The 23,280-nt window shown below is 44.3% G+C and overlaps 1 protein-coding gene and 1 non-coding gene across 3 annotated transcripts; one reads left to right on the top strand and one right to left on the bottom strand.

Moving 5' to 3' along the window:
* Positions 1-6,319: 6,319 nt before the first annotated feature.
* TRNAS-AGA (transfer RNA serine (anticodon AGA)) lies at positions 6,320-6,401 on the bottom strand. Its single transcript has one exon. It is a non-coding gene; the product is annotated as a tRNA-Ser (tRNA).
* A 2,783-nt stretch (positions 6,402-9,184) lies between these two features.
* Positions 9,185-16,150, top strand: AURKB (aurora kinase B). Of its 2 annotated transcripts, XM_003416912.4 has the most exons (9): positions 9,185-10,250; positions 10,571-10,643; positions 12,082-12,184; positions 12,292-12,349; positions 12,595-12,786; positions 13,074-13,212; positions 13,323-13,471; positions 14,788-14,962; positions 15,144-15,742. In XM_003416912.4, the coding sequence occupies exons 2-9, from the start codon at positions 10,596-10,598 to the stop codon at positions 15,315-15,317; spliced, it is 1,038 nt and encodes a 345-aa protein (XP_003416960.1). In that variant the 5' UTR covers positions 9,185-10,250; positions 10,571-10,595; the 3' UTR covers positions 15,318-15,742. The 2 variants fall into 2 exon arrangements, with proteins under 2 accessions (XP_003416960.1, XP_023412201.1); XM_023556433.2 differs by lacking the exons at positions 9,185-10,250; positions 10,571-10,643; positions 12,082-12,184; positions 12,292-12,349 and having other exon boundaries at positions 12,679-12,786; positions 13,074-13,222; positions 15,144-16,150.
* The last annotated feature ends 7,130 nt before the right edge of the window (positions 16,151-23,280 follow it).

Genomic DNA, 23,280 nt, shown 5'->3' with positions numbered 1-23,280 from the left:
AGTCAAGCCTGTGGCATTGTGCTGCATGGTGTTCCACAAAAGCTTCGTGATGAGTGACTGAATGAGGTCTGTGACCCTGGAGGGAAGGATGGTCATACAGTTTGCTTTATAGTCCAGAAGAGACCTGGGCATACTAGGGATCGAATATGGATAGTTTGCAGACCAAATCTAGCCCACAAACTTGTTTGGTAACTTATTTGCCAACATTTACAACTCAGTAAATTAATCATGTAAATCTAGATTTCTAACTTCAAGATTAGGCCAAAGAACTAGTGGACCACTACCACAGCCTCCACCAGACTGAGTCCAGTACAACCAGATGGTGCCCAGCTACCACCACCGACTGCTCCGACAGGGATCACCATGGAGGGTCCTGGACAGAGCTGGAGATAAATGTAGAACAAAATACTAACTCATAAAAAAAGACCAGACTTATTGGCCTGGCAGAGACTGAAGAAACCACGAGAGTATAGCCCCAAAAACCCTTTTAGCTCAGTGATGAAGTTACTCCTGAGGTTCACCCTTCAGCCAAAGATTAGTCAGGCCCATAAAACAAAACGAGACTAAAGGGGCACACCAGCCCAGGGGCGAGATCTAGAAGGCAGGTGGGGACAGCAAAGCTGATAATAAGGAACCCAAGAAGGGAGAGTATTGACATGTCGTGGGGTTGGTAATCAATGTCACAAAACAAATTTGTGTATTAACTAATGAGAAGCTAGTTTGTTCAATAAACCTTCATCTAAAGTGCAATCATAATCATAATAATAATAAATTAGATTTCTAGCTTCTCTTTAAAACTCTTAAGACCTGGCCGTACTTGAGCTACACTTCCACATAGTAACAATCCACCAGAGCTAAGTATTGCCTTGCTCTTTGAGGCATATATGCTCCCATTTGCCACACTCCCCACTACTCCCTATTATTTCCCCAACTGAAGCTGAACTCCAGTTGTTTTACTGTTACTTAGTGTACTTAATTCATACAACAACCTGGCTGTCATACACTCTGAAAGCCTGGCATTTAGAAAAGGCCCTTAATTTTTGGGAGACACATCATCGTAAGTTCCCACTCTGCCATTTCCCTTTTGCTTCAAATGCATACCATTGATATGATATGCATATCAACATGATAAAATATTTTTAAAAGTGAACTAAAAGGCCATAACCAGTCATAAGAACAAGATATCACATATGCAAAGCCTTGAACGGGGCCGATGTTACAGGACTGCAGGGCTTGGGGTCTGGAAGTGGCAGCAGGAGCTGGGTGCTCATGTCCAGTAGGTAAACAGGGACTAATTGGGGACAGAGGACTGGAGTCAGGCTCACTGAAGCCAGAGCAGGAATGGAATTCCTATATCGAAAAAGGAGGCTATAAACTGTCAACTCCTTGCCTAGAGCTTTAGGGCCAGAAATGCAGAAGGACTCAGATGCAGCCTCAAGACCTGAAACTGAAGCAACTTGCCCTCTGCTCACTGACTGCATTTGAGATACTCCCAAAATCACTGTGGGGCAGCAGCCCCAAAATACCACTATAAGACTTGTTTTTTAACTGGAAGCAAGGAGGCTAATTAAAGGCAATGGCCCAATTGTTGGTCAGGGAGGAGTGACCAACACCCCTCAAAGGAAGACAGAGAAAGAAAAAACAAAATAAAAAAGATATCCCAGCCAAGATGAAGTTACAAACCCAAATCCCAAATCATATGAGGAAATGTCATAATTAAAAACCTGATAAAGTCAGTAATAAGAATATGGATTCACTCTGGGTGATAGGATAATATCCATACGCCTAAAAGGAAGACCAGTTAATACGGCTGTTATTCGAATTTACGCACCAACCACTAATGTCAAAAAAGAGGAAATTGAAGATTTTTAACAACTTCTGCAGTCTGAAATTGATCAAATATGCAATCAAGATGCACTGATAATCACTGGTTACTGGAACACAAAAGTTGGAAACAAAAAAGAAGGATCAGTAGTTGGAAAATTGGCCTTGGTGATAGAAACGACACATGAGATCAAATGATAGAATTTTACAAGACCAATGACCTCTTCATTGCAAATACCTTTTTCAACATCATAAACAGCGGCCTTATCGGTTGGAATACACAGGAATGAAATTGACTGCATCTGTGGAAAAAAAAATAGAAGAGTTCAACACCATCAGTCAGAACAAGGTCAGGGATCAACTGCGGAACAGACCATCAATTGTTCATACGCAAGTTCAAGGTGAAGGTTAAGAGAATTAAAACAAGTCCATGAGAGCCAAAATATGACCTTGAGTATATCCCACCTGAATTTACAGACAATCTCAAGAATAGATGGGACACATTGAATACTAATGACCAAACACTAGATCAGTTGTGGGATGACATCAAGAAAATCATACATGAAGAAAGTAAAAGGTCGTAAAAAAGACAGGATAAAAAGAAAAGACCAAAATGGGTGTCAGAAGAGACTCTAAAACTTGCTCTTGAACAAAGAGCAGCTAAAGGGAAAGGAAGAAATGATGAAGTAAAAGAGCCAAACACAAGATTTCAAAGGGTGGCTCGAGAAGACAAACTAAAGTATTATAATGAAATATGCAAAAACCTGGAGTTAGAAAACCAAAACGGAAGAACACGCTCAGCAGCTCTCAAGCTGAAAGAGCTAAAGAAAAAATTCAAGCCTCAAGTTGCAATTCTGAAGAATTCTATGGGGAAAACGTTGAATGAGGCAGGAAGCATCAAAAGAAAGCGGAAGTAATACACAGAGTCACTATACCAAAAATAATTGGTCCATGTTCAACCATTTTATGGGGTAGCATATGATCAAGAAACAAGGGTATTGAAGGAAGAAGTACAAGCTGCACTGAAGGCACTGGTAAAAACAAGGCTCCAGGAATTGACAGAACACCAACTGAAATGTTCCAACATATTTCAAAGCATAGAAAATGACGGAATACTACCTAACTCATTCTATGAAGCCACCATATCCCTGATACCAAAACTAGGTAAAGACACCAAAAAAAAAAAAAAAAAAAAAAGAAAATTACAGACCTATATCCCTCATGAACATAGATGCAAAAATCCTCAACAAAATTCTAGCCAATAGAATTCAACAACATATCAAAAAAATAATCCACCACGACCAGGTGGGATTTATCCCAGGTATGCAAGGATGGTTTAATATTAGAAAAACCATTAATGTAATCCACCATATAAATAAAACAAAAGACAAAAACCACATGATCTTATCAATTGATGCAGAAAAGGCATTTAACAAAGTCCAACACCCATTTATGATAAAAGCTCTCAGCAAAATAGGAATTGAAGGAAAATTCCTCAACATAATAAAGGGCATCTATACAAAGCCAACAGCTAACATCACCCTAAGTGGTGAGAGCCTGAAAGTATTTCCCTTGAGAACGGGAACCAGACAAGGATGCCCTTTATCACCGCTCTTATTCAACATTATGCTAGAGGTCCTAGCCAGAACAATCAGGCTAGACAAAGAAATAAAGGGCATCCGGATTGGCAAGGAGGAAGTAAAATTATCTCTATTTGCAGATGACATGATCTTATACACAGAAAACCTAAGGAATCCTCCAGAAAACTACTGAAACTAATAGAAGAGTTTGGCAGAGTCTCAGGTTATAAGATAAACATACAAAAATCACTTGGATTCCTCTACATCAACAAAAAGAACATCGAAGAGGAAATCACCGAATCAATACCATTCACAGTAGCCCCCAAGAAGATAAAATACTTAGGAATAAATCTTACCAAAGATGTAAAAGACCTATACAAAGAAAACTACAAGGTACCATTGCAAGAAACTAAAAAGGACCTACATAAGTGCAAAAATATACCTTGCTCGTGGATAGGAAGACTTAACATAGTAAAAATGTCTATTCTACCAAAAGCCATCTATACATACAATGCACTTCCGATCCAAATTCCAATGACATTTTTTAATGTGATGGAGAAATAAATCACCAACTTCATATGGAAGGGAAAGACGCCCCGGATAAGTAAAGCATTACTGAAAAAGAAGAAGAAAGTGGGAGGCCTCACTCTGCCTGACTTCAGAACCTATTATACAGCCACAGTAGTCAAAACAGCCTGGTACTGGTACAACAACAGGCACATAGACCAATGGAACAGAATTGAGAACCCAGATATAAATCCATCCACATATGAGCAGCTGATATTTGACAAAGGCCCAGTGTCAGTTAATTGGGGAAAAGATAGTCTATTTAACAAATGGTGCTGGCATAAGTGGGTATCCATTTGCAAAAAAATGAAACAGGACCCATACCTCACACCATGCACAAAAACTAACTCCAAGTGGATCAAAGACCTAAACGTAAAGACTAAAACGATAAAGATCGTGGAAGAAAAAATAGGGACAACGTTAGGAGCCCTAACACAAGGCATAAGCAGAATACAAAACATTACCAAAAATGACGAAGAGAAACCAGATAACTGGGAGCTCCTAAAAATCAAACACCTATGCTCATCTAAAGACTTCACCAGAAGAGGAAAAAGACCACTTACAGACTGGGAGAGAATTTTCAGCTATGACATCTCTGACCAGCACCTGATCTCGAAAATCTATATGATTCTGTTAAAACTCAACCACAAAAAGACAAACAATCCAATCAAAAAGTGGGCAAAGGATATGAACACGCACTTCACTGAATGTTTCAACAAACGTATTCAGCGCTAGAGATCCTCTTTCGTCTATACGAAGAAATTTGAGAGACAGCTACTTGGCCAACTGACTGGGAGAGATCCATATTTGTGCCCATTCCAAAGAAAGACGATCCAACAGGATGTGGAAATTATCGAACAATATCATTGATGTCGCACGCTAGTAAAATTTTGCTAAAGATAATTCAAAAGTGGCTGCAGCAGTACATCAACAGGCAACTGCCAGAAATTCAAGCTGGACTCAGAAGAGGACATGGAATGAGGGATATTATTGCTGATGTTAGATGGATCTAGGCTAAAAGCAGAGAATACCAGAAAGATGTTTACCTCTATCTTATTGAGTATACAAAAGCATTTCACTGTGTGGATATAAGGGATTATGGATAACATTACAAATAATGGAAATTGCGGAACACTTAATTATGCTCACGTGGAACCTGTACATAGACCAAGAGGCAGTCATTCGAACAGAACAAGTGGATTCTGTGTGGTTTAAACTCAGAACAGTTGTGCGTCAGGGTTGTATCATTTCGCCATACCTATTCAATCTGTATGCTGAGCAAATAATCCGAGAAACTGGACTATATGAAGAAGAACTCGGCATCAGCATTGGAGGAAGACTCATTAACAGCCTGCCCTATACAGATGACACAACGTTGCTGAAAGTGAAGAGGACTTATGAAGCACTTACTGATGACCATCAAAGCCCACAGCCCTCAGTATGGATTGCACCTCAACGTAAAAAAACAAAAATCCTCACAACTGGACCAAGAAGCAACATCATGATAAAGGGAGAAAATATTGAAGTTGTCAAGGATTTCATTTTACTTGGATCCACAATCAATGGCCATGGAAGCAGCAGTCAAGAAATCAAACGAAGTATTGCAGTGGGCAAATCTACTGGAAAAGACCCCTTTAAAACGTTGAAAAGCAAAGATGCCCCATAGCTGACCCAAGCCATGATATTTTCAATTGCCTCATATGCATGCAAAAGCTGGACAATGAATAAGGAAGACCAAAGAAGAATTGATGCCTTTGAATTATGGTGTTGGCAAAGAATATTGAACATACCATGGACTGCCAGAAGAACGAACAAGACCGTCTTGGAAGAACTACAGCCTGAGTGCTCCTTGTAAGCAAGGATGTCGAGACTTCATTTCACGTACCTTCGGCATGTTATCAGGAGGGACAAGCCCTGGAGAAGAACATCATTCTTAGTAAGGTAGAGGGTCACAGAAAACGAGGAAGACCCTCGATGAGATGGATTGACACAGTGGCTGCAACAGTGGGTTCAAACATAGCAATAATTGTGAGGGCGGGGCAGGACCGGGCAGAACTGCCCTATAGCACATAGGGTTATCCAAGGAGCGCTCGGTGGATTCCTACAGCCGACCTCTGCGGTTAGCAGCCGTAGCACCTAACCACTGCGCACCAGGGTTTCCAGCCTCTAGCTAGCAACTATTGATCTGCTTTCTTGTCTCTATGGGTTTGCCTATTCTGGATACCAGAACCAAAACCAAACGAGTCGTTGTCGACTTCTAGAGACCCTGTGAAACAGGTTTGGTGGATTCGAACTGGAGGTATTTTGGTTACCAGCCAAGGTCTTTACCACCAGGGTGTCCAACGAAGCGTAGTCGGCAGGATTCGAACCTGCGCGGGGAGACCCCAATGGATTTCTAGTCCATCGCCTTAACCACTCGGCCACGACTACACGGGCTGTTGTGCATATTTCATATAAATGGAATCATGCAATACGTGTCGTTTTGTGGCTGCTTTTTTTCATTTAATGTTTTCAAGGTTCATCCATGTTGTAGCATGTATCAGAACTTCATTCCTTTTATGGCTGAATAATATTTCATTGTATAGTTATGACACATTTTGTTTATACATTCATCTGTTGATGGACATTTAAGTTTTTTCCACTTTTCGGCTATTGTGAATAGTGTTTCTGTGAACATTCGTGTACAAGTTTTTGTTTGAGCACCTGTTTTCAGTTCTTTGGAATATGTAACTATGAGTGGAATTGCTCGTCATACAGTAATCCTATATTAAATTTATTAGAAACTACCAAACTTTTCCACAGCATATGTGCCGTTTTATATCCCCACCAGCAATGCACAAGGGTTTCAATTTCTCCACACTCTCGCCAACACTGGTGATTTTCCTTTTTTTTTTTTTTTTAAATTATTATGGCCACCGTAGTGGGCATGAAGTGTATCTTTCATTGTGGTTTTGATTTGCATTTCTCCAATTATCAGCGAGGAAACTTTGGTGGCATAATGGCTAAGTGCTACAGCTGCTTAACCAAAGGGTGGGCAGTTTAAGTCCACCAGAAGCTCCTTGGAAATTCTGTGGGGTAGTTCTACCCTGTCCTATAGGGTTGTTATGAGTTGGAATCTGCTGAAAGGCAATGTGTTTTTGTTTTCTTTTTAGTAATCAGTGATATTGACCATGTTTTCGTGTGCTTATTGGCCATTTGCATATTTTCTTTGGAGAAATGTCTATTCAGATCCATTGCCTTTTTTTTTAATTATTGTACTTTAAATGAAAATTTACAGTTCAAGTCAGTTTCTCATACAAAAATTTATACAAACATTATTATGTGACCCTAGTTGCTCTATGACAGCACACTCCTCCCTTCCACCCTGTGTTTCTCCTGTCCGTTCAACCAGCTCCTGTCCCTCTCTGCCTTCTCATCTCGCCTCTGAACAGGAGCTGCCCATTTATTTTCATAATATCTACTTGAGCTAAGAAGCACACTCTTCACAAGTATCATTTTATGTCTTATAGTCCAGTCTAATCTTTGTCTGAAGAGGTGGCTTCGGGAATGGTTTTAGTTTGGGGCTAATAAAGAGTCTGGGGGCCATGTCTTCTGGGGTCCCTCCGGGCTCAGTCAGACCATTAAGTCTGGTCTTTTTACTAGAATTTGAGTTCTGCACCCTGCTTTTCTTCTGCCCTGTCAGGGACTGTCTGTTGTGCTCCCTGTCAGGGCAGTCGTTGGTGGTAGCTGGCCATCATCTAGTTCTTCTGGTCTCAGTCCATTGCCCATTTTTTAATCGGATTATTTGTCCTTTTGTTGTTGAGTTGTAAGAGTTCTTTATATATTCCGGATATAAATTCTTTATGAGATATATGATTTGCAAATTTTTTTTCATTTTGTGGGAAGTCTTTTCACTATCTTGATAATATCCTTTGATACACAAAAGCTTTTAATTTTATCTTTTTTTTCTTTCATTGCTTGTGCTTTTGGTGTCTGACAAACCATTGCCAAATCAAAGATTATAAAGATTTACTCCTGTTTTTTTTTTTTTTTTCTTCTAAGGTGTATTTTTAGCTCTTACATTTAGATTCTTGATTCATTCTGAGTTAATTTCTGAATATAGTGTGAGGTAAGAGTTCAATCATTCTTTTACACGTGGAAATTTATTTAGTCGTACCAGCATCATTTGTTAAAGAGGCTATTCTTTCTCCGTTTAATGGTCTTGGCGCACTTGTCAAAATCAACTGACCATGACAGAAACTGGAAGAACCCCTGAAACTATGGCCCCCAGATGCACTGTTAAGCCAGAACTGAAACATTCCCAAAGCCCGCTCTTCAGACAAAGATTAGAAAGGACTATAAAACAAAAAAATAATACAGTGAGGAATGTACTTCTTAGTTCAATCAGATACATGAGACCAAATAGGTAGCTCCTATCCAAAAGCAGGATGAGAAGGCAGGAGGGGACAGGAACTGGTTGAATGGATACAGGGAACCCTGAGGTGGAAAGGAGGAGTCACAGAGATTGCAACTAGTGTCACAAAACAATATGTGTATAAATTTTTGAACAAGAAATTAACCTGAGCTGTGAACTTTCACCTAAAGCAGAATTAAAAAAAAAAAATCAATTGACCATAAATATATAGGCTTATTTCTAGACTCTTAATTCTATTTCATTGATCTATATTTCTATCCTTATGCCAGTAGCATTCTGGCTGTACCTCCTCCAAGATCTATCTGTATGGGATCAAATTGACAACAGCAACTTGAAAGATTAGATAGGAACCTTAGGGGGCAGTGAGTTTATGTTAATGGGGGAGGAACAACTCAGAAAAAGAGGGTGAGGATGGCTGCACGACTGGAAGAATGTAATCAGTGTCACTGAATTGTACATGTAAAAACTGTTGAATTGGTGTACGTTTTGCTGTGTATATTCTTAACAACAAAATAAATTATTTTTAAAAATGAATGAGTTATGTCTGACTGTGTTGATGTGGGAAAATGTCCAAGGAAAACTGAAAGATTTAAAGAGGTAAATCGGAGAGCAATGGGTGTGATGATTCCATTTGTGCCATTTTTTCAAGGACAGACATATACATGCACAGAAAAGATCTAGAAGGGTATATCAAACTAATACGTGCACAGAAAAGATCTAGAAGGGTATATCAAACTAATACGTGATAGAAAAGATCTAGAAGGGTATATCAAACTAATACGTGCATAGAAAAGATCTAGAAGGGTATATCAAAATACATTAGTAGAATTTACCTCTGGGGAGTGTGGCTGGGACCGGGGCTTTCAAGTTCCTCTTCACAATCACACTGTAATTTTTTCATTTTTCTACTGGTAGGATGAATCATTTTGACAACAAAATGCTGGCACACAGAAGAACCGGATGACAATGGTTGCCTCTGGGGATAGGAGTAGAGGACTAGGCAATTGGGGTGGTAGAGAGTCTTACTTTTAACCGAACTGTTTAAATTTGATCATGTTCATGTATATTTAAAAACCAGTAGTACATCGACAATACGGATGAATCTCACAAATAGTATTGAACAAGAGAAGTGAGGCACAGAAGAATACATGTTGTATGGGTCTGTTTATGCAAAGTTCAAAACAGGCAAAACCAGTATGTGGGGTTACTTCTGCGTCGGAAGGAGCAGAAAAGAGGCGAACGTTGCAGCAAGGCGGCGGAGCAGGTTCAAACAACATGGCAACCGCAGGAGAACTTGCAGAGAAACGTCCATATACTTCCTCCTAGGGACGTTTTAGTGGATGCAGGACTTTTAAGAACAAAATAGTAATGACACAAGGACAGACACACACGCAAACGAACAAATAAGGTGACAGAATAGGGGGCCCAGAAATAGACCCAAAACCGGAACTTCATATATTAAGGGTGGCATTTAAATCACGTTGGGAATGTGGCAGTTTTAACAAATAGTCTTGGCATAACTGACTACCCATCTGTTACATCTTAACTCATACACACACGGATTAATTCCAGATATATTAAAGATTTAAATTAATTAAAAAAAAAAAACTTGAGAACATCTGATTCGGGGAAAGAAAACCTCTCCACACCGGAATGCGAGAGTGCGGAAATGCGCCTTCCGCCGTTTCCATTGGGCTCCCACGGCCTAAGTCAGGGAACATCCAACCAATAAGAATTGGGCATGGGCGGCGCGCTCAGCCAATGGGGTCAGGGCGGGAGATTTGAAAGCGCCTCGGCTGGGGCGCGGCGGGGCAGATTCAGTCGTTTGCGGGAGGCAGGGAGAGCAGCTGTCCCGCCGGCTCCAGGTGAGCTAGCCCCCTTCCGCGGGCCTTGCGCCGGGAGAAGACAGGTGATCAGGCAGGTCGGGGTCCGTTGGGCGGGCCCGCGCGCATTCCGCTGGGCTGCTGGGCGTATAAAAGTGGAGAGAGGGTCCTGGAGGGGAGTGGGGCCAGTAGCTGGGAGGGACGACAAGGCAAGCGCCGGATCCCGACTACTCTGGCCAGCGTGCTGATCCGCTCCTTTCCACCAGCCCCAGGCAGGCGCTTCCGGCTAGAAAGGTCAGACCCCTCCCTCGTGCGCTCATTCTATGTTCTTCTCACGGCTCTGTTTCCCTCCTCCGGCTCAGCTCCCCGCCCCCTTTCCCTCTAAGGATGGCCCAGAAGGAGAACGCCTACCCCTGGCCCTACGGCCGGCAGACGGTAAGGCCCTTTCCTCTCCCTCCTCCCCCTATCCCTATGGCGAGATACTGCTTGGAGATTGTCTAAGGCGCCCAATGCCAGCTTTGGGGTCCTGCAGAGGCCGATCCTCTTAGCACTTTCTTCGCTAGTATGCTCCACTGTATGGGCTCCAAGAGTTTGCTAGAAGAATCCGGTCTGGTCTTTCGCAGCCACGTCCTAAAGGCTTCTCAAGTGCTGTGAACTTGAATCTGACCAACCACTGGCCCCTCTGCTGGGCTGACTGAGCCTACTTGTCACATTCAAGTGATAGCTGGGACTGAGCGTCTGGCCAGAGTCAGGGTCTGGCCTTTGAGCCACGATTCCCTACCCTTGTCCTGAAAAAAATAAGATAGACCGGAAATAGAAATAAGATGTTTAAAAGGTCAAGGACAAGTCTAAATTAATAATTTGGAGTTTATTTTAATAACTAGAGTGCAGAAGGATCTAAATAGAGTATTTTCTAGATGGTTAGCCAGTTGTCCCAACACCTTTCACTGAAGAGTTCACTCTCTGATTTGAAATGCCACCTGTATTATACGTTTTAAATTCCCAAATATATGTGGGTCTATTTTGGGACTTGTTTATTTGTTGCTGTCTTGGGACAGGTTTTTAAGGGCACTAGGGTTTCTTCCTCTCTGGGCTGAAGAAACACTGCACTGGCTTAGCTCCCTTGTTGGTGTGGCTTAGGCATCCTGGAGGGTCCATCTATCCCTTGTCCAACAGTTCCCTCCCTCCAGGAGCACTTAGTGAGGTTGTCAAGAGTGGAGGCTGAATGAGAAACCACTGTCACCTCTACATTGGTCACTCCCAAAAGAAAGTTGCGTATATTAACCTGAGAGGTTGAAAATTAGAAGTGGTCCCAGGCCACCAAAGTAGTCCTCAGTGTCCAGAAAAGCCTGTTGGTGCAAAGGGCTAATTACTGGTGTTTGCTGCAACGTCCAAGGCTTCAAGGACCTCACCTGAGCCTTAAAGACTGGGCTTTTAGGGGACTGTGAGAATACCTCTGTGCTAAAACTCCTCGGATTGTGGGTGTTCATTGACCCAGTCCACTACTGCTCCCTAGGGTGGGAGGCCTGGGTGACTGAATGTGATGTTATGGACAGGACTATAGAGGCTGGAGAGCTTTGTACCTGAGAATGTGGTGTGGGCCAGGGCCAAAAAGGTGAAACGTGAGGCGTTGGGATGAGTCTTTTGATCCTTATATAAGTCTAACTTAGGCTGATAGCTAATAACACATTGTAATATTGTGCTCTGAGCAGAGTCTTAGGGCTGGGTGGCAGAATTCTATCAGTGTTCCTCTTCGAGCTGGGGGTGAGTGAGTCGTGGCTCCATAGCAAGTAGCTAAATTGCTACACGTAGCACTTTCCAGCCCAGTCACTGGGACAAAAGCGCCTCAGAGCTACCCCTTGCTCCTTCTCAGGCTCAATCTGGCCTAAACACCCTGCCCCAAAGAGTATTCCGGAAAGACCTTGCCACCCCATCTGCACTTGTCCTCATGAGCCGCTCCAATGCCCAGCCCACAGGTAACTCAGACGAGGGAGAGGATTGACCTGAAGGGACTGGAGCCTATGGGGAGGGCACAGGGATGAGAAGGTCAAATGAGGGCCTCAACTTTCCTGTTCTCTCTTAGCTGCCCCTGGTGAGAAGAAGATGACAGAGAACAGCAGTGGGACACCCAGCTTCTTAATGTAAGTACCCCAAGCCTCGGGGTGGGAGAGAAGAGGTGGGATAGGAAACGAGGGAGGTAAACCCCAGGGGCAGGTGGAGTAGGGATGGGGCAGGAAAGTCTGGTCCATTCTCAGCTCCCTTCCAAGAGAAAGAGGGTTGAGAGCAGGATGGGCTGAGGAGTAGGGAGAAGACAAACAATTTAAATGACCAACAAACCCATGCCACCTCCTGGCACTGAGCGGCCTTCCCCTCACTTTCCGATCAGGCGGCCCTTCACAATTGACGACTTTGAGATTGGGCGTCCTCTGGGTAAAGGCAAGTTTGGAAATGTGTACTTGGCTCGGGAGAAGAAAAGCCATTTCATCGTGGCACTCAAGGTCCTCTTCAAGTCTCAGATAGAGAAGGAGGGTGTGGAGCACCAACTGCGCAGAGAGATCGAAATCCAGGCCCATCTGCAGTAGGTCAACACCCTCCAAGCAAAGCCCCTCTGCCCCTCACCCCCAGCCCCAAGCTTCTCTTTCCATTCCACCACCTCCAGCCTGCTTTCCAGGCAGCTGTGTCTGCTTAGCTCTCAACTGGGCCAGAGCCATGAATCCAGAGAGCTGTCCCCATCCTCACCTGTGTTCCCCTTCACCACTCCCAGCCCTGGCGTCCCCAGCCCGGTCCTGTTTGCCCCATATGGACCTGTCATTTTCCCTGGCTCCTAGCCAGGATGCAGACTGAGGCTCCTCTGTGCTTCCCCAGGCATCCCAACATTCTGCGTCTCTACAACTATTTCTATGATCGCCGGAGGGTCTACTTGATTCTGGAGTATGCCCCGCGGGGGGAGCTCTACAAGGAGCTGCAGAAGAGCCGCACTTTTGATGAGCAGCGAACAGCCACGGTCTGGGCGGGTGGGCACCCAGGGCGCCAGCAGGGGCTCAAGACTCGGGGTGCACTGCTCGCAGCTGGAAGGTCCCTCCTCGTCTGACTGTCTGCCCTTGGCCCTTCCAGATCATGGAGGAGCTGGCAGATGCTTTGATGTACTGCCACGGGAAGAAGGTGATCCACAGAGACATAAAGCCAGAGAATCTGCTCTTGGGGCTCCGGGGAGAGCTCAAGATTGCTGACTTCGGCTGGTCTGTCCACGCCCCCTCCCTGAGGTATGGTGGTGGGCAGGGAGGACAGTGCTGATGTGAGGCTGGGAAGTTCGAAATGAAACCACTCCGAATCTTGTTACCTAGAGACACTTGGGTTTGTCTTCATGCAAATATTCCAGTTGCCATCGAATCAATTCCTACTCATGGTGACCCCATGTGTGTCAGAATAGAACTGTGCTCCATGGAATTTTTTTTTTTTTTTAATTGTGCTTTAAGTAGAAGTTTACAGTTCAAGTTAGTTTCTCATACAAAAATTTATAGACACATTGTTAGGTGATCCTAGTTACTCTCACTATAACGTGATAGCACACTCCTTTCCACCCTGTAGTTCCCGTGTCCATTCAACCAGCTCCTGTCCCTCTCTGTCTTCTCATCTTCAAGCTACTCCAGACAGGAACTGCCCATTTAGTCTCATGTATCTATTTGAGCTAAGAAGCACACTCTTCATGAGTATCATTTTATGTCTTATAGTCCAGTTTAATCCTTGTCTGAAGAGTTGGCTTCAGGAATGGGTTTTAGTTTTGGGCTAACAGAGAGTCTGGGGTCTATGGGGTTTTCAATGGCTGATTTTTCCAAAGTAGATCACTAGGCTTGTATTCCAAGGTGCCTCTGGGTGGACTCGAACCTCCAACCTTTCGGTTAGCTGTACCCAGGGGCTCCTCATGCAAATATAGATGTAGAAATGTCTTTACGAATATAGAGTATCACGGTTTTGTTGCCCAGATTTTTTACTCAGTGTATTGGGACTGTCTTCCCATATTACGAAGAACACTCTCACATCATCATTTTTAATGGCTTCAGAGGTCTGCTCTTAACCAAAAGGTTGGCAGTTCAAATCCACCAGCCACTCCTTGGAAACCCTATGGGGCAGTTCTACTTTGTCCAAAAGGTCACTATGAGTCGGAATCAACTCGACGGCAATGGGTTTAGTTTTTTTTTGGTTCATAGTACTTCATAGTAGGGATATGACCTGATTTATTTCAGCTGAACTTTCTTGATGGACATTTGAGATGTCCCCAATTTTTCCCTTAATTCTAAGATGAACACATGCCTCATACCTGATTATTTTATTAAGATATATCCCTCAGGGTGGAAATGCAGGGACTATGTAGGCCCAGTCTGGGGCTTTGGTTTATAGTGTCATCCCACCCCAATCCCAGAGGGCTAAGCCTGTCCACACCCCTGTGGCCCATCGAGCCTGGCTGGACTGCTCCCCTGGATACTGGGGTCTCTTGGCTCCCTGCCATCAGGCAGTGGGAAAAGAGAGGCTGTCTGTCCCTGGGACCCCTGCTTACTCTCCCCGCCACCCCAATACCCAGGAGGAAGACAATGTGTGGCACCCTGGACTACCTGCCCCCAGAGATGATCGAGGGGCGCATGCACAATGAGAAGGTGGATCTTTGGTGCATCGGAGTACTTTGCTACGAGCTGCTGGTGGGAAACCCACCCTTTGAGAGTGCTTCACACAACGAGACATATCGGCGCATTGTCAAGGTGGGCAGGCTGGCCTGGTGTGTGGCTGGGCTTCATGCCGGCTGCGGGCGCAGGGCCAGAAGTGGCCACAGCGAGACTTGGCAGGGCCCTATCCAGCTCTCTGAATAGTGTGGGAAGTGAAGGAAATTGTAGCCAGGATGAAACTAATTGGTCCTCCCTTCCCCCTTCCCTACTTCTGCAGGTGGACCTGAAGTTCCCTCCTTCTGTGCCCACAGGAGCCCAGGACCTCATCTCCAAGCTGCTTAAGCATAACCCCTCAGAACGGCTGCCCCTGGCCCAGGTCTCAGCCCACCCTTGGGTCCGAGCCCACTCTCGGAGGGTGCTACCTCCCTCTGCCCTTCAGTCTGTCCCCTGAATTGTCCGTCATTTACTCAGTGTCTGTGTTTGTATGTCTGTGTACATGTAGGGGGAAGGAGGTGACCCTGGCCTATTCCCTTATCTGTCTTCTACCTCCTTTTATTTAATAAAGGCTGAAGCTTTTTTATACTGGTACGTGTAGATGTTTACAGGTAGGAGAAGCTGTCCCTTATCGGAAGGAGCTGGGGTGGAGGATGTATCCCTGCCCCTGGCAACACCCTGCCTTCTCAGCTATGATGCCCACCAGGTCGGCTCCCAGCCACCTTCATTCGTCCCATTGTCCTTTCCTTCCCCAGCTCTGACTCCTAGGGCCCGGGGTGCTGAAGAACCTTGTCTGCCCCAGCCTCACTTAAACATCACCCACCTGCCTGCCTTCTCTTACATCTTGCCCTCTCTTGATTATCTGACCTCTAGTCTTTCCCGCTCCTGGTTCATTGATGATTTTATCCCAAGATGCTTAGCTGCAACTGCCAAGATCTTTTTCCAAAGTCTTTAAGCTGTTTTCTTTTTGGTACTTACTTCTGTTATCATTTTGAGGCATTATCTATTGTTTTTCTGCTACAAAATTTAAGGATTTCATTCTTTCACCCCATTGCCACCATAAATACATACATTTTCTGTCTTTGCATCCTTCCGATATAATTATGTCACAATCATGGTTAAATGTAGTCATTTGACAATAGTTACTCAGGGTCTTCTACATTCCAGACACTGTTGCTGAGAATAAAGCAATGAATGAAAGAGAAAACGCCTTCTGTGCTGGGAGCTTACTAGAGTATCAGCATCCAGTGTTTATATTGACAGGAGTCCCTGGGTGGTACATTTAATGCACTTGGCTACTGGCAATGGTTGGAGGCTTGAGTCCACCCAGAGGCACCTCAGAAGAAAGGTCTGTCGATCTACTTCCGAAAAATCAGCCTTTGAAAATCCTGTGGAGCACAGTTCTTCTCTGCCACGCACTGGGTCGCCATGAGTCAGAACTGACTATATGGCAACTGGCTTTAGTGGTTTATGTTATGACTATGAGATGCCAGTCAAGCTGGCTCAGGTGGCATTCTATTATTTTCCTTTCTTGTACAACTTTTTGACTCTCCCTGAAGTGAACTATCTTGTCCCCTTTGCTCATTTCTGTATGTACAGAGCACTAATCCATCTCCAAATTTCGCCCCCGTCTAAGCATGTAAAGCTATAAACGTCGATCAGAGTATCACCATCTGCATCGCATAAGGCCTAATATATTTTGTTATTATATATAAATACATATTTGTTAATATATATATTATATATATATATACACATAGTTATTATTCAGGTCTCAACATCCTCTAATGATTTCATGGTGATTTCTTCTCTTCACAAGGGTGTTTTGAAAATTCCAAACATGGGCTTTCCCCTGCATGTGCCCGGCCACCATGTTTCCTCCATCCTCCCTACCAAGCTTCTTAGCAAATGTCCTGCGCTCCTCACTCCTAGTAAGCTCCGGGCTTTACTTCCCCAGGACTTGGATATGAGTTCTGCATTGTCTCTATTTTTTTTTTTTTGATCTACACCAATTAAATGAGTTAATTCTTTTAAAACTTTAAATAATATGAATAAGGTAAAATTCCACTTTTCCAGCTATCCTAAATTGTAGCAGAAACTAATATCAGTTTGGTAACATATTTCTAGTCCCTGGGTGGTACGAACGGTTAACATACTCAGCTGCTAACTGAAAGGTTAGAGATTCAAGTCCACCCAGAGGTGCCTGGAAAGAAACGTCTGGTGATCTACTTCCCAAAAATCAGCCACTGAAAACCCTATGGAGCACAGTTCTGCTCTGACACACATGGGGTCATGGTGAGTTGTAATCAATTAGATGACAACTGGGAAAAAAATCTTTTTAGGCCTCTTTCTTTGTATTTACATTCATATCTATACACTTCTAAAAACAGCATTTGTGACCATGTGGAGAATTTCTTTTATGTAAATAGTATTGCACTGTATGTACTGTTTTGTCGCTTGATGCCTTCTAAAGCTCTCCATGACAGTTTGGACAGATGTACTTTGTTTTCTAATCGCTGCACAATAATCCTTAATATGGGCTGTAAAGATGGCGGCAGCATCTCACCTCCTCTAAATTCACGAGGGGGAGAATCACCATCAGCAACAGCCCAAGGCTGATTCCTGTGAGGTGGAGGTCAGGCATACTTCCTCTCTCCAATCTTTTCACCAACCCTGACACCAGCTGTCCCTCCCACGGCACTCTCTAATTCTCTGCTGGGTTCAGAAATTTTTCACAGTGACCACACAAAGCTCACAGACCATACTCACAGTTACGGGGTTTATTAGGGAAGTAACAGGTGACAACTTGGGATGAGGATCAGGAAGCATGCAGGCAGTCTCCCTTCTTCAGTGCACGACAGCTCTCTGAGCCCCTCTTGGCCATGCAGGGCTCCTCTCGACCCCGTCAGGACAGCCCCTTCTCTTGGCTCTTGGGCCTCAGCTTGGCCTCTGCCCTGCTCAAGCAAGTGTTACAAAGTTCTTTTAGTTCCACCGATAGGTGCCTGGAGGCACTCCACTACACCAGCAAGCCTCCTGCCCGAAGGCCCTCAGCACTCTCACTCCGTGGGTCAGCATGGCCCCTGTAGTCGCCTTGCTCCGTAGGCCAGAAGTCCACCGTGGCATCTGTGCTAGTCTCCTGGTTCTGCTGCCCCCATTTCTCTGCCACTGCTTCTCACCATCTCACACCATCCCCAGTGTTACAGCTCTTTCTCTAAGTCTAGGAGGTTCTTAGCACAGGAGCCCCAGGTCCAAAGGATGCATTCCACTCCCAGCTCTTCTTTCTTCCACTCCCTCTACTCTGGGATTGGCTCTCTTTTTAAGCCTAGTTGCAAAACTGACCAATCCCCAACAAGGGTTCCACAAGCACCTCATTTGCATACCCCCACCCAATCATTTTGTGGGAGTTGCCAGACCATGCATGGCTAGAAGGGCCATATTAAGTAATTCACTGCACCACAGGATATTCCTAGGTTTTTTTGTTTTTAAGCCATTCTTTTGATGGACATTTAAATTAATTTCAATGCTTTGTACTGCAGCCAATGCCTTCTGCGAGCCTCCTTGTGCACCTGTATGAGGGCTTATCTAGGGAATACAGAGAAAGACATGGCAATGCTGGGTTGCAGAGTATACCCAGGTGAACTTTCAATACCAGTTACTGTCAAGTCAGCTCTGACTCATGGTGACCCCATGTGGGTCAAACCCTGCTCTACAAGGTTTTCAATGGCTAACTTTTCAGAAGTAGATCACAGGCCTTTTGTAAAATAGCTCAGCGGAGGCAACTGATGTCTTCCAACTTCACTAGTTGGTGGGAGAATCAAGATCAACAGGGCCAATTCCTGTGAAGCAGGGGTGAGACATACCTCCTCTTGCCAGCCCTTTATACCAATTCTGACACCATCTGTCTCTCCCCTGGCACTCTCTACTTCTCTGCTGAGTTCAGTAATTCATTGCAAGGGCCACACAGAACTCACAGATAACACTCACAATTACGTGGTTTATTACGGAAGTAACAGGTTACAATTCAGGTTCAGGAACACTCAGGATACAGCTCTTCCAATCAGGACAGCCTCTTCTTAGCTGTGCCGGAAGGCAGGTGTCTCGTCTCTCAACCCCTTGGCCTGGCCTCTGCCCTGCTCAGGCAAGTGTTACAAGCTCTTTTAGCTCTGCCAGTAAGTGCCTGGAGGCACTGTACTCCGCCAGCAAGCCTCCTGCCCACAGGCACTCAACTTTCTTGCTCCATGTACCAGGAAGCCCATCACGCTGTCTCCTGCCAGTCTCCTGGTTCTGCTGCCACTGTTTCTCTGCCACTGCTTCTCTGGTGTTACAACACTCCCTCTGTCTTCCTGTGTATAGCTCCTACTCTCTCAGTGCCTCCCTTTAAGCCTAGTGTGATGGCAAAACTGACCTTGTTAGGGTTCCATATGCCTCATTTACATAGTCCCACCCAGTTATTTGGTGGGAATTACAAAGACTATGGGTAGAAGGGCCATATTAAATAATTCACTGCACTGCACCTTTCTTTCGAGGCACCTCTGGGTGGACTCAAAGCTCTGATCTTTGAGTTAGCAGCCAAGCATGTTACCATTTGCATCACCCAGGGACTCCTGGACTCCATTACGGGTTAGCTGGAAGGAGGGTGCTACTGGCATACAGGGTTAAGGTATCTAGAAACTAGAAGCCTAGACTAATATGTCATTGGGATCATGGCGTATTAGTCAGGACTCTGGGTGCAAGTGACAGAAACACATCTTGAATGAGTTTAAGTCAAATAAGGGAAATTAATGCCTGGGGGTCATTTATTTAGTAAATATTTATTGAGAACCTACTATAGCCAGGCACTGTTCTAGGCACTGAGGACATAGGTAAGAACAAAACAGACAAAAAACCCTATCCTCCTGGAGCTTACATACATAAATAAGCAATACTGTATACAGTATGTCACATGGTGGTAAGCGCTATGGAGAACAGGCAGGGAAGGAAGTTGGTAATTGCAACAGGAAAGGGGTTGCAATTTTAAATAGGTGGTCAGGAGAGGCCTCACTGAAAAGGTGACATCTGAGCAAGTACCTAAAACAAGTAAGGGAGGGAGGCTATGCAGTCTGAAATTTTTTTTTTGGTAGACTCGGCCTCAAAAAACAAAACAAAAGCAAGAGCTAGTATAAATACCTGAAGTGGAAGAATGTCAGAGGAGCATTGAGGAGGCCTGTGTGGCTCGAGGAAGGTTAGTGACTGGAAGAGACGGAAGAGATGAGATCAAAGAAGTGCCAGGGCTCTGACCTTCATTGTAGGGCCTTCAAGACCATTGTGAGGGTTTCAGTTTTAATTGTTAGAGAAATTAGGAGCCAGTGTTGGGCTTTTTTTTTTTTTTTTTTTTTTGTGGTAAAATATATATAAATTTTACCATTCTAACCATTTTAATTTTATGCAAATTAAATGATTATGATCTACCAAGGGGATTGGTCAGTTTGTAGTCTTGGAGCGAGGATCATGCCTTGAAATTGACAAGGAGTAGTCTTACATAAGCCCCAATCCCACAGAGGTTGAGGGGGGGGCCTCACTATCATCAGGAAGAGTCTGGAGCAGAACACATCCTTTGGACCTGGGGTCCCTGCACTGAGAACCTCCTCGACACAGGGGACAGAGAGTTGTAATACTGGAGACAGTGTGAGATGGGGAGAAATGACAACAACCACAGTACAGCCCACAGGTAGGGAAATGGTGGCAGCAGTACAAGTGGTGGGAACCAATGACCAGTGTGAGGCAGCTGCAGTGGACTTGTCCACCCATGGAGTGAAGGAGAACTGAGTACCACTGGGCAGGAGGCTTGCTGGTAGAGTGGGGTGCCTCTGGGCACTTGTCAGCGAAACTAAAGAGCTGTAAAACTCGCCTAAGTGGGGCAGAGGCCAAGAGAAGCCCCGGCAGCGGGCATGGCTGAGAGAAGGCCTCGCAGCGGGCACAGCCGAGAAGAGGTGGAGAGCTGTCTTGGCTGGAAGCTGTGCTGGTTGAAGAGCTGTGTCCTGTCTTCTGAGTTGTATCTTGTTACTTCCTAGTTAATCCTGACCCTGAATTGTAGCCTGTGGCCTCCCTAATAAACCACATAATCATGAGTACGGTCTGTGAGTTCTCTGTGGCGACTGCAATGTATTACTGAAACCAGCAGAGAAGTAGAGAGTGTGGTAGTGGGGATAGTTATTGTCAGAAATGGTGAAAAAGTTGGAGAGTGGAGGTATGTCTGACCTCTACCACACAGCAATCAGCTTTGTGCTGACTTTGATTCTCATCGCTCCTCCTGAATGTAGATGAGGTCTGATGCTCGTAGGATACGCTGTTAAGTAAATCTCCATCTCCTCCAATTCCTGGTAATCTCTATTCTACTCTCTATCTCTATGAATTTGATTATTCCAGATACTTCATATCGTTAGAATCACACAATATTTGTCCTTTTGTTTCTGGCATATTTCACTTAGAACGATGTTTTCAAGGTTCATCTATGTCGTAGCATGCCTCACAACTTCATTCCTTTTTATGGCTGCATAATATTGCATTGTGTAAATACACATACCATATTTTGTTTATTTATTCATCTGTTGATGGACTCTTGGGCTGTTTCCACCTTTTGGCTATTGTGATTAATGCTGGTATGAACATTTGTGTACGAGTATCTGCTTGCAATTCTTTTGGGTCTATGCCTAGGAGCGGAATTGCTAGGTCATAAGGTAATTTTAGGTTAAGGTAATTGTACCTGGGACCCTGGTGGCACAATAGGTAAATGCTTGGCTCCTAAATGAAGGTTGGATGTTCAAGCTGCTCCATGGGAAAAAGACCTGGTAATCTGCTCCTGCAAAGATTACAGCCTAGAAAACCCTGTGGGGCCGTTCTATTCTGTCGCATGAGGTCATTTACTGAGTCAAAATCGATTCAACAGCACCTAACAACAACAAAGTAATTGTATGTTCATCTCTTTTGAGGAACGACACCATTGTAGGGTTTTGAGCAGAACAGTGACGTGATCTAATTCATACTTTAAAAGAATCACTCTGGTTCTTTCTTGTGAACAGACTGTAGAAGGGTGAGGGGAGAAGAAGGGAGACCATTTGGGAAACTACTTCAATTATCTAGGCAAGAAATGATGGTGGCTTGGACCAGGGTGGCAGTAGTGGCAATGAGATTCTGGATATACTTCAGAGCAGAACCAACAAGATCTGCCAAAGGATTGGACATGGGCTGTGACAAAGAAAGGAGTCAAGAACAACTCCAAGGTTTTTGGCCTGAGCAGCTGGGAAGACAGAGTGGAATTCGCTGAAACAGAGAACACTTTGGGGAGGAACTGGGTTTTGGGGAGGGGAAGGAGTAGAATCACAGGAAGGACAAAGGTGGAGCTGACCTCAGGCTGGTACAGGAATTCAAATGCTGCCAGGCTCCATGCCTGTCCGTCTTTTATCTGTAGTTCTCATCAGTAATCAGCCTCATTCTCTCCATCTGCAGACAGGGTTTTCCTCTTGGCTACAGAAGATGGACAAGCAGCCCCAGCTAATAGTACTGCTGAAGAGAAAAATTAATAACAGACATCTTATTTTGATTTTAAGGTTTTTCTTATCTACAAAACCAAATATTAACCATAAAAAGCCTGACCCAAACTGCAAAAGCCTGCCAGAAACTGCTCTATAGAAATGTTAAGCTGTCTTATTCTTCTAGAAAAGGACAGTCATCAATCCGTTACCTCATAATTTAAATCTCAAAAAGACTCAGGGCTGCAGGTGGTTGGAGGACCAAATTATTAGCAGTGGGTTTGTTTTGGTTTAGGCCTGACTCCATGGCAGTGGGTAGGCCACAAGTAACCTGATATCAGTTGATTTTAGTAAAGGGGGAAGGAAGGCAGAGTTCAATCAATCACGTTAAGATGAGCCAATGTTTGATCCGTATTTCTCCCTTCTCTTCTCTTTATAAGCCCCAAGGTACCTACCTTCTTCAAGCCATTTGCTTTTTCTGCAATCAAAATGGTCTCCCTATATGCATATAGAATAACTGCTCAGAATAAACTTTATGTTCAAATTTTTATGAGTTTTCATTATTTTTAACAATGCCCAGCCTGAAATCCCAAGAGAAGGGAAAGTCATTTCACACTCTCCACGGCTCCAGCAAGAAAAGTACTGGAGGGCTTTTACTAGGCCCACCCTGGGTCATGTGCCCATCCCTAAGCTAATCTGCCGTCAGAAGAGTGAAGCACTCTGATTGGCCAGGTTTGGGTCATGTGAATGGGAGGCTGTCATCTCATGAAAACCTCAAGGAGTAAGGAGTGAGGAGCTTCCGGTACCTGAGATCTTGGGTAGCCAAGCATTTATCTACTAAAGCCTTCAAGATACATCCGGAGTGTTGAAATTGCTAAATGGGAACCAAATTTGCTGTGTTAACTTTCACCT

The sequence above is a fragment of the Loxodonta africana genome, chromosome 18, assembly GCF_030014295.1.
Source record: "Loxodonta africana isolate mLoxAfr1 chromosome 18, mLoxAfr1.hap2, whole genome shotgun sequence".
Classification (NCBI taxonomy): Eukaryota; Metazoa; Chordata; class Mammalia; order Proboscidea; family Elephantidae; genus Loxodonta; species Loxodonta africana.
The sequence above is the reverse complement of the archived record's forward strand: the minus strand, read 5'-3'. Positions and strand labels throughout refer to the sequence as shown.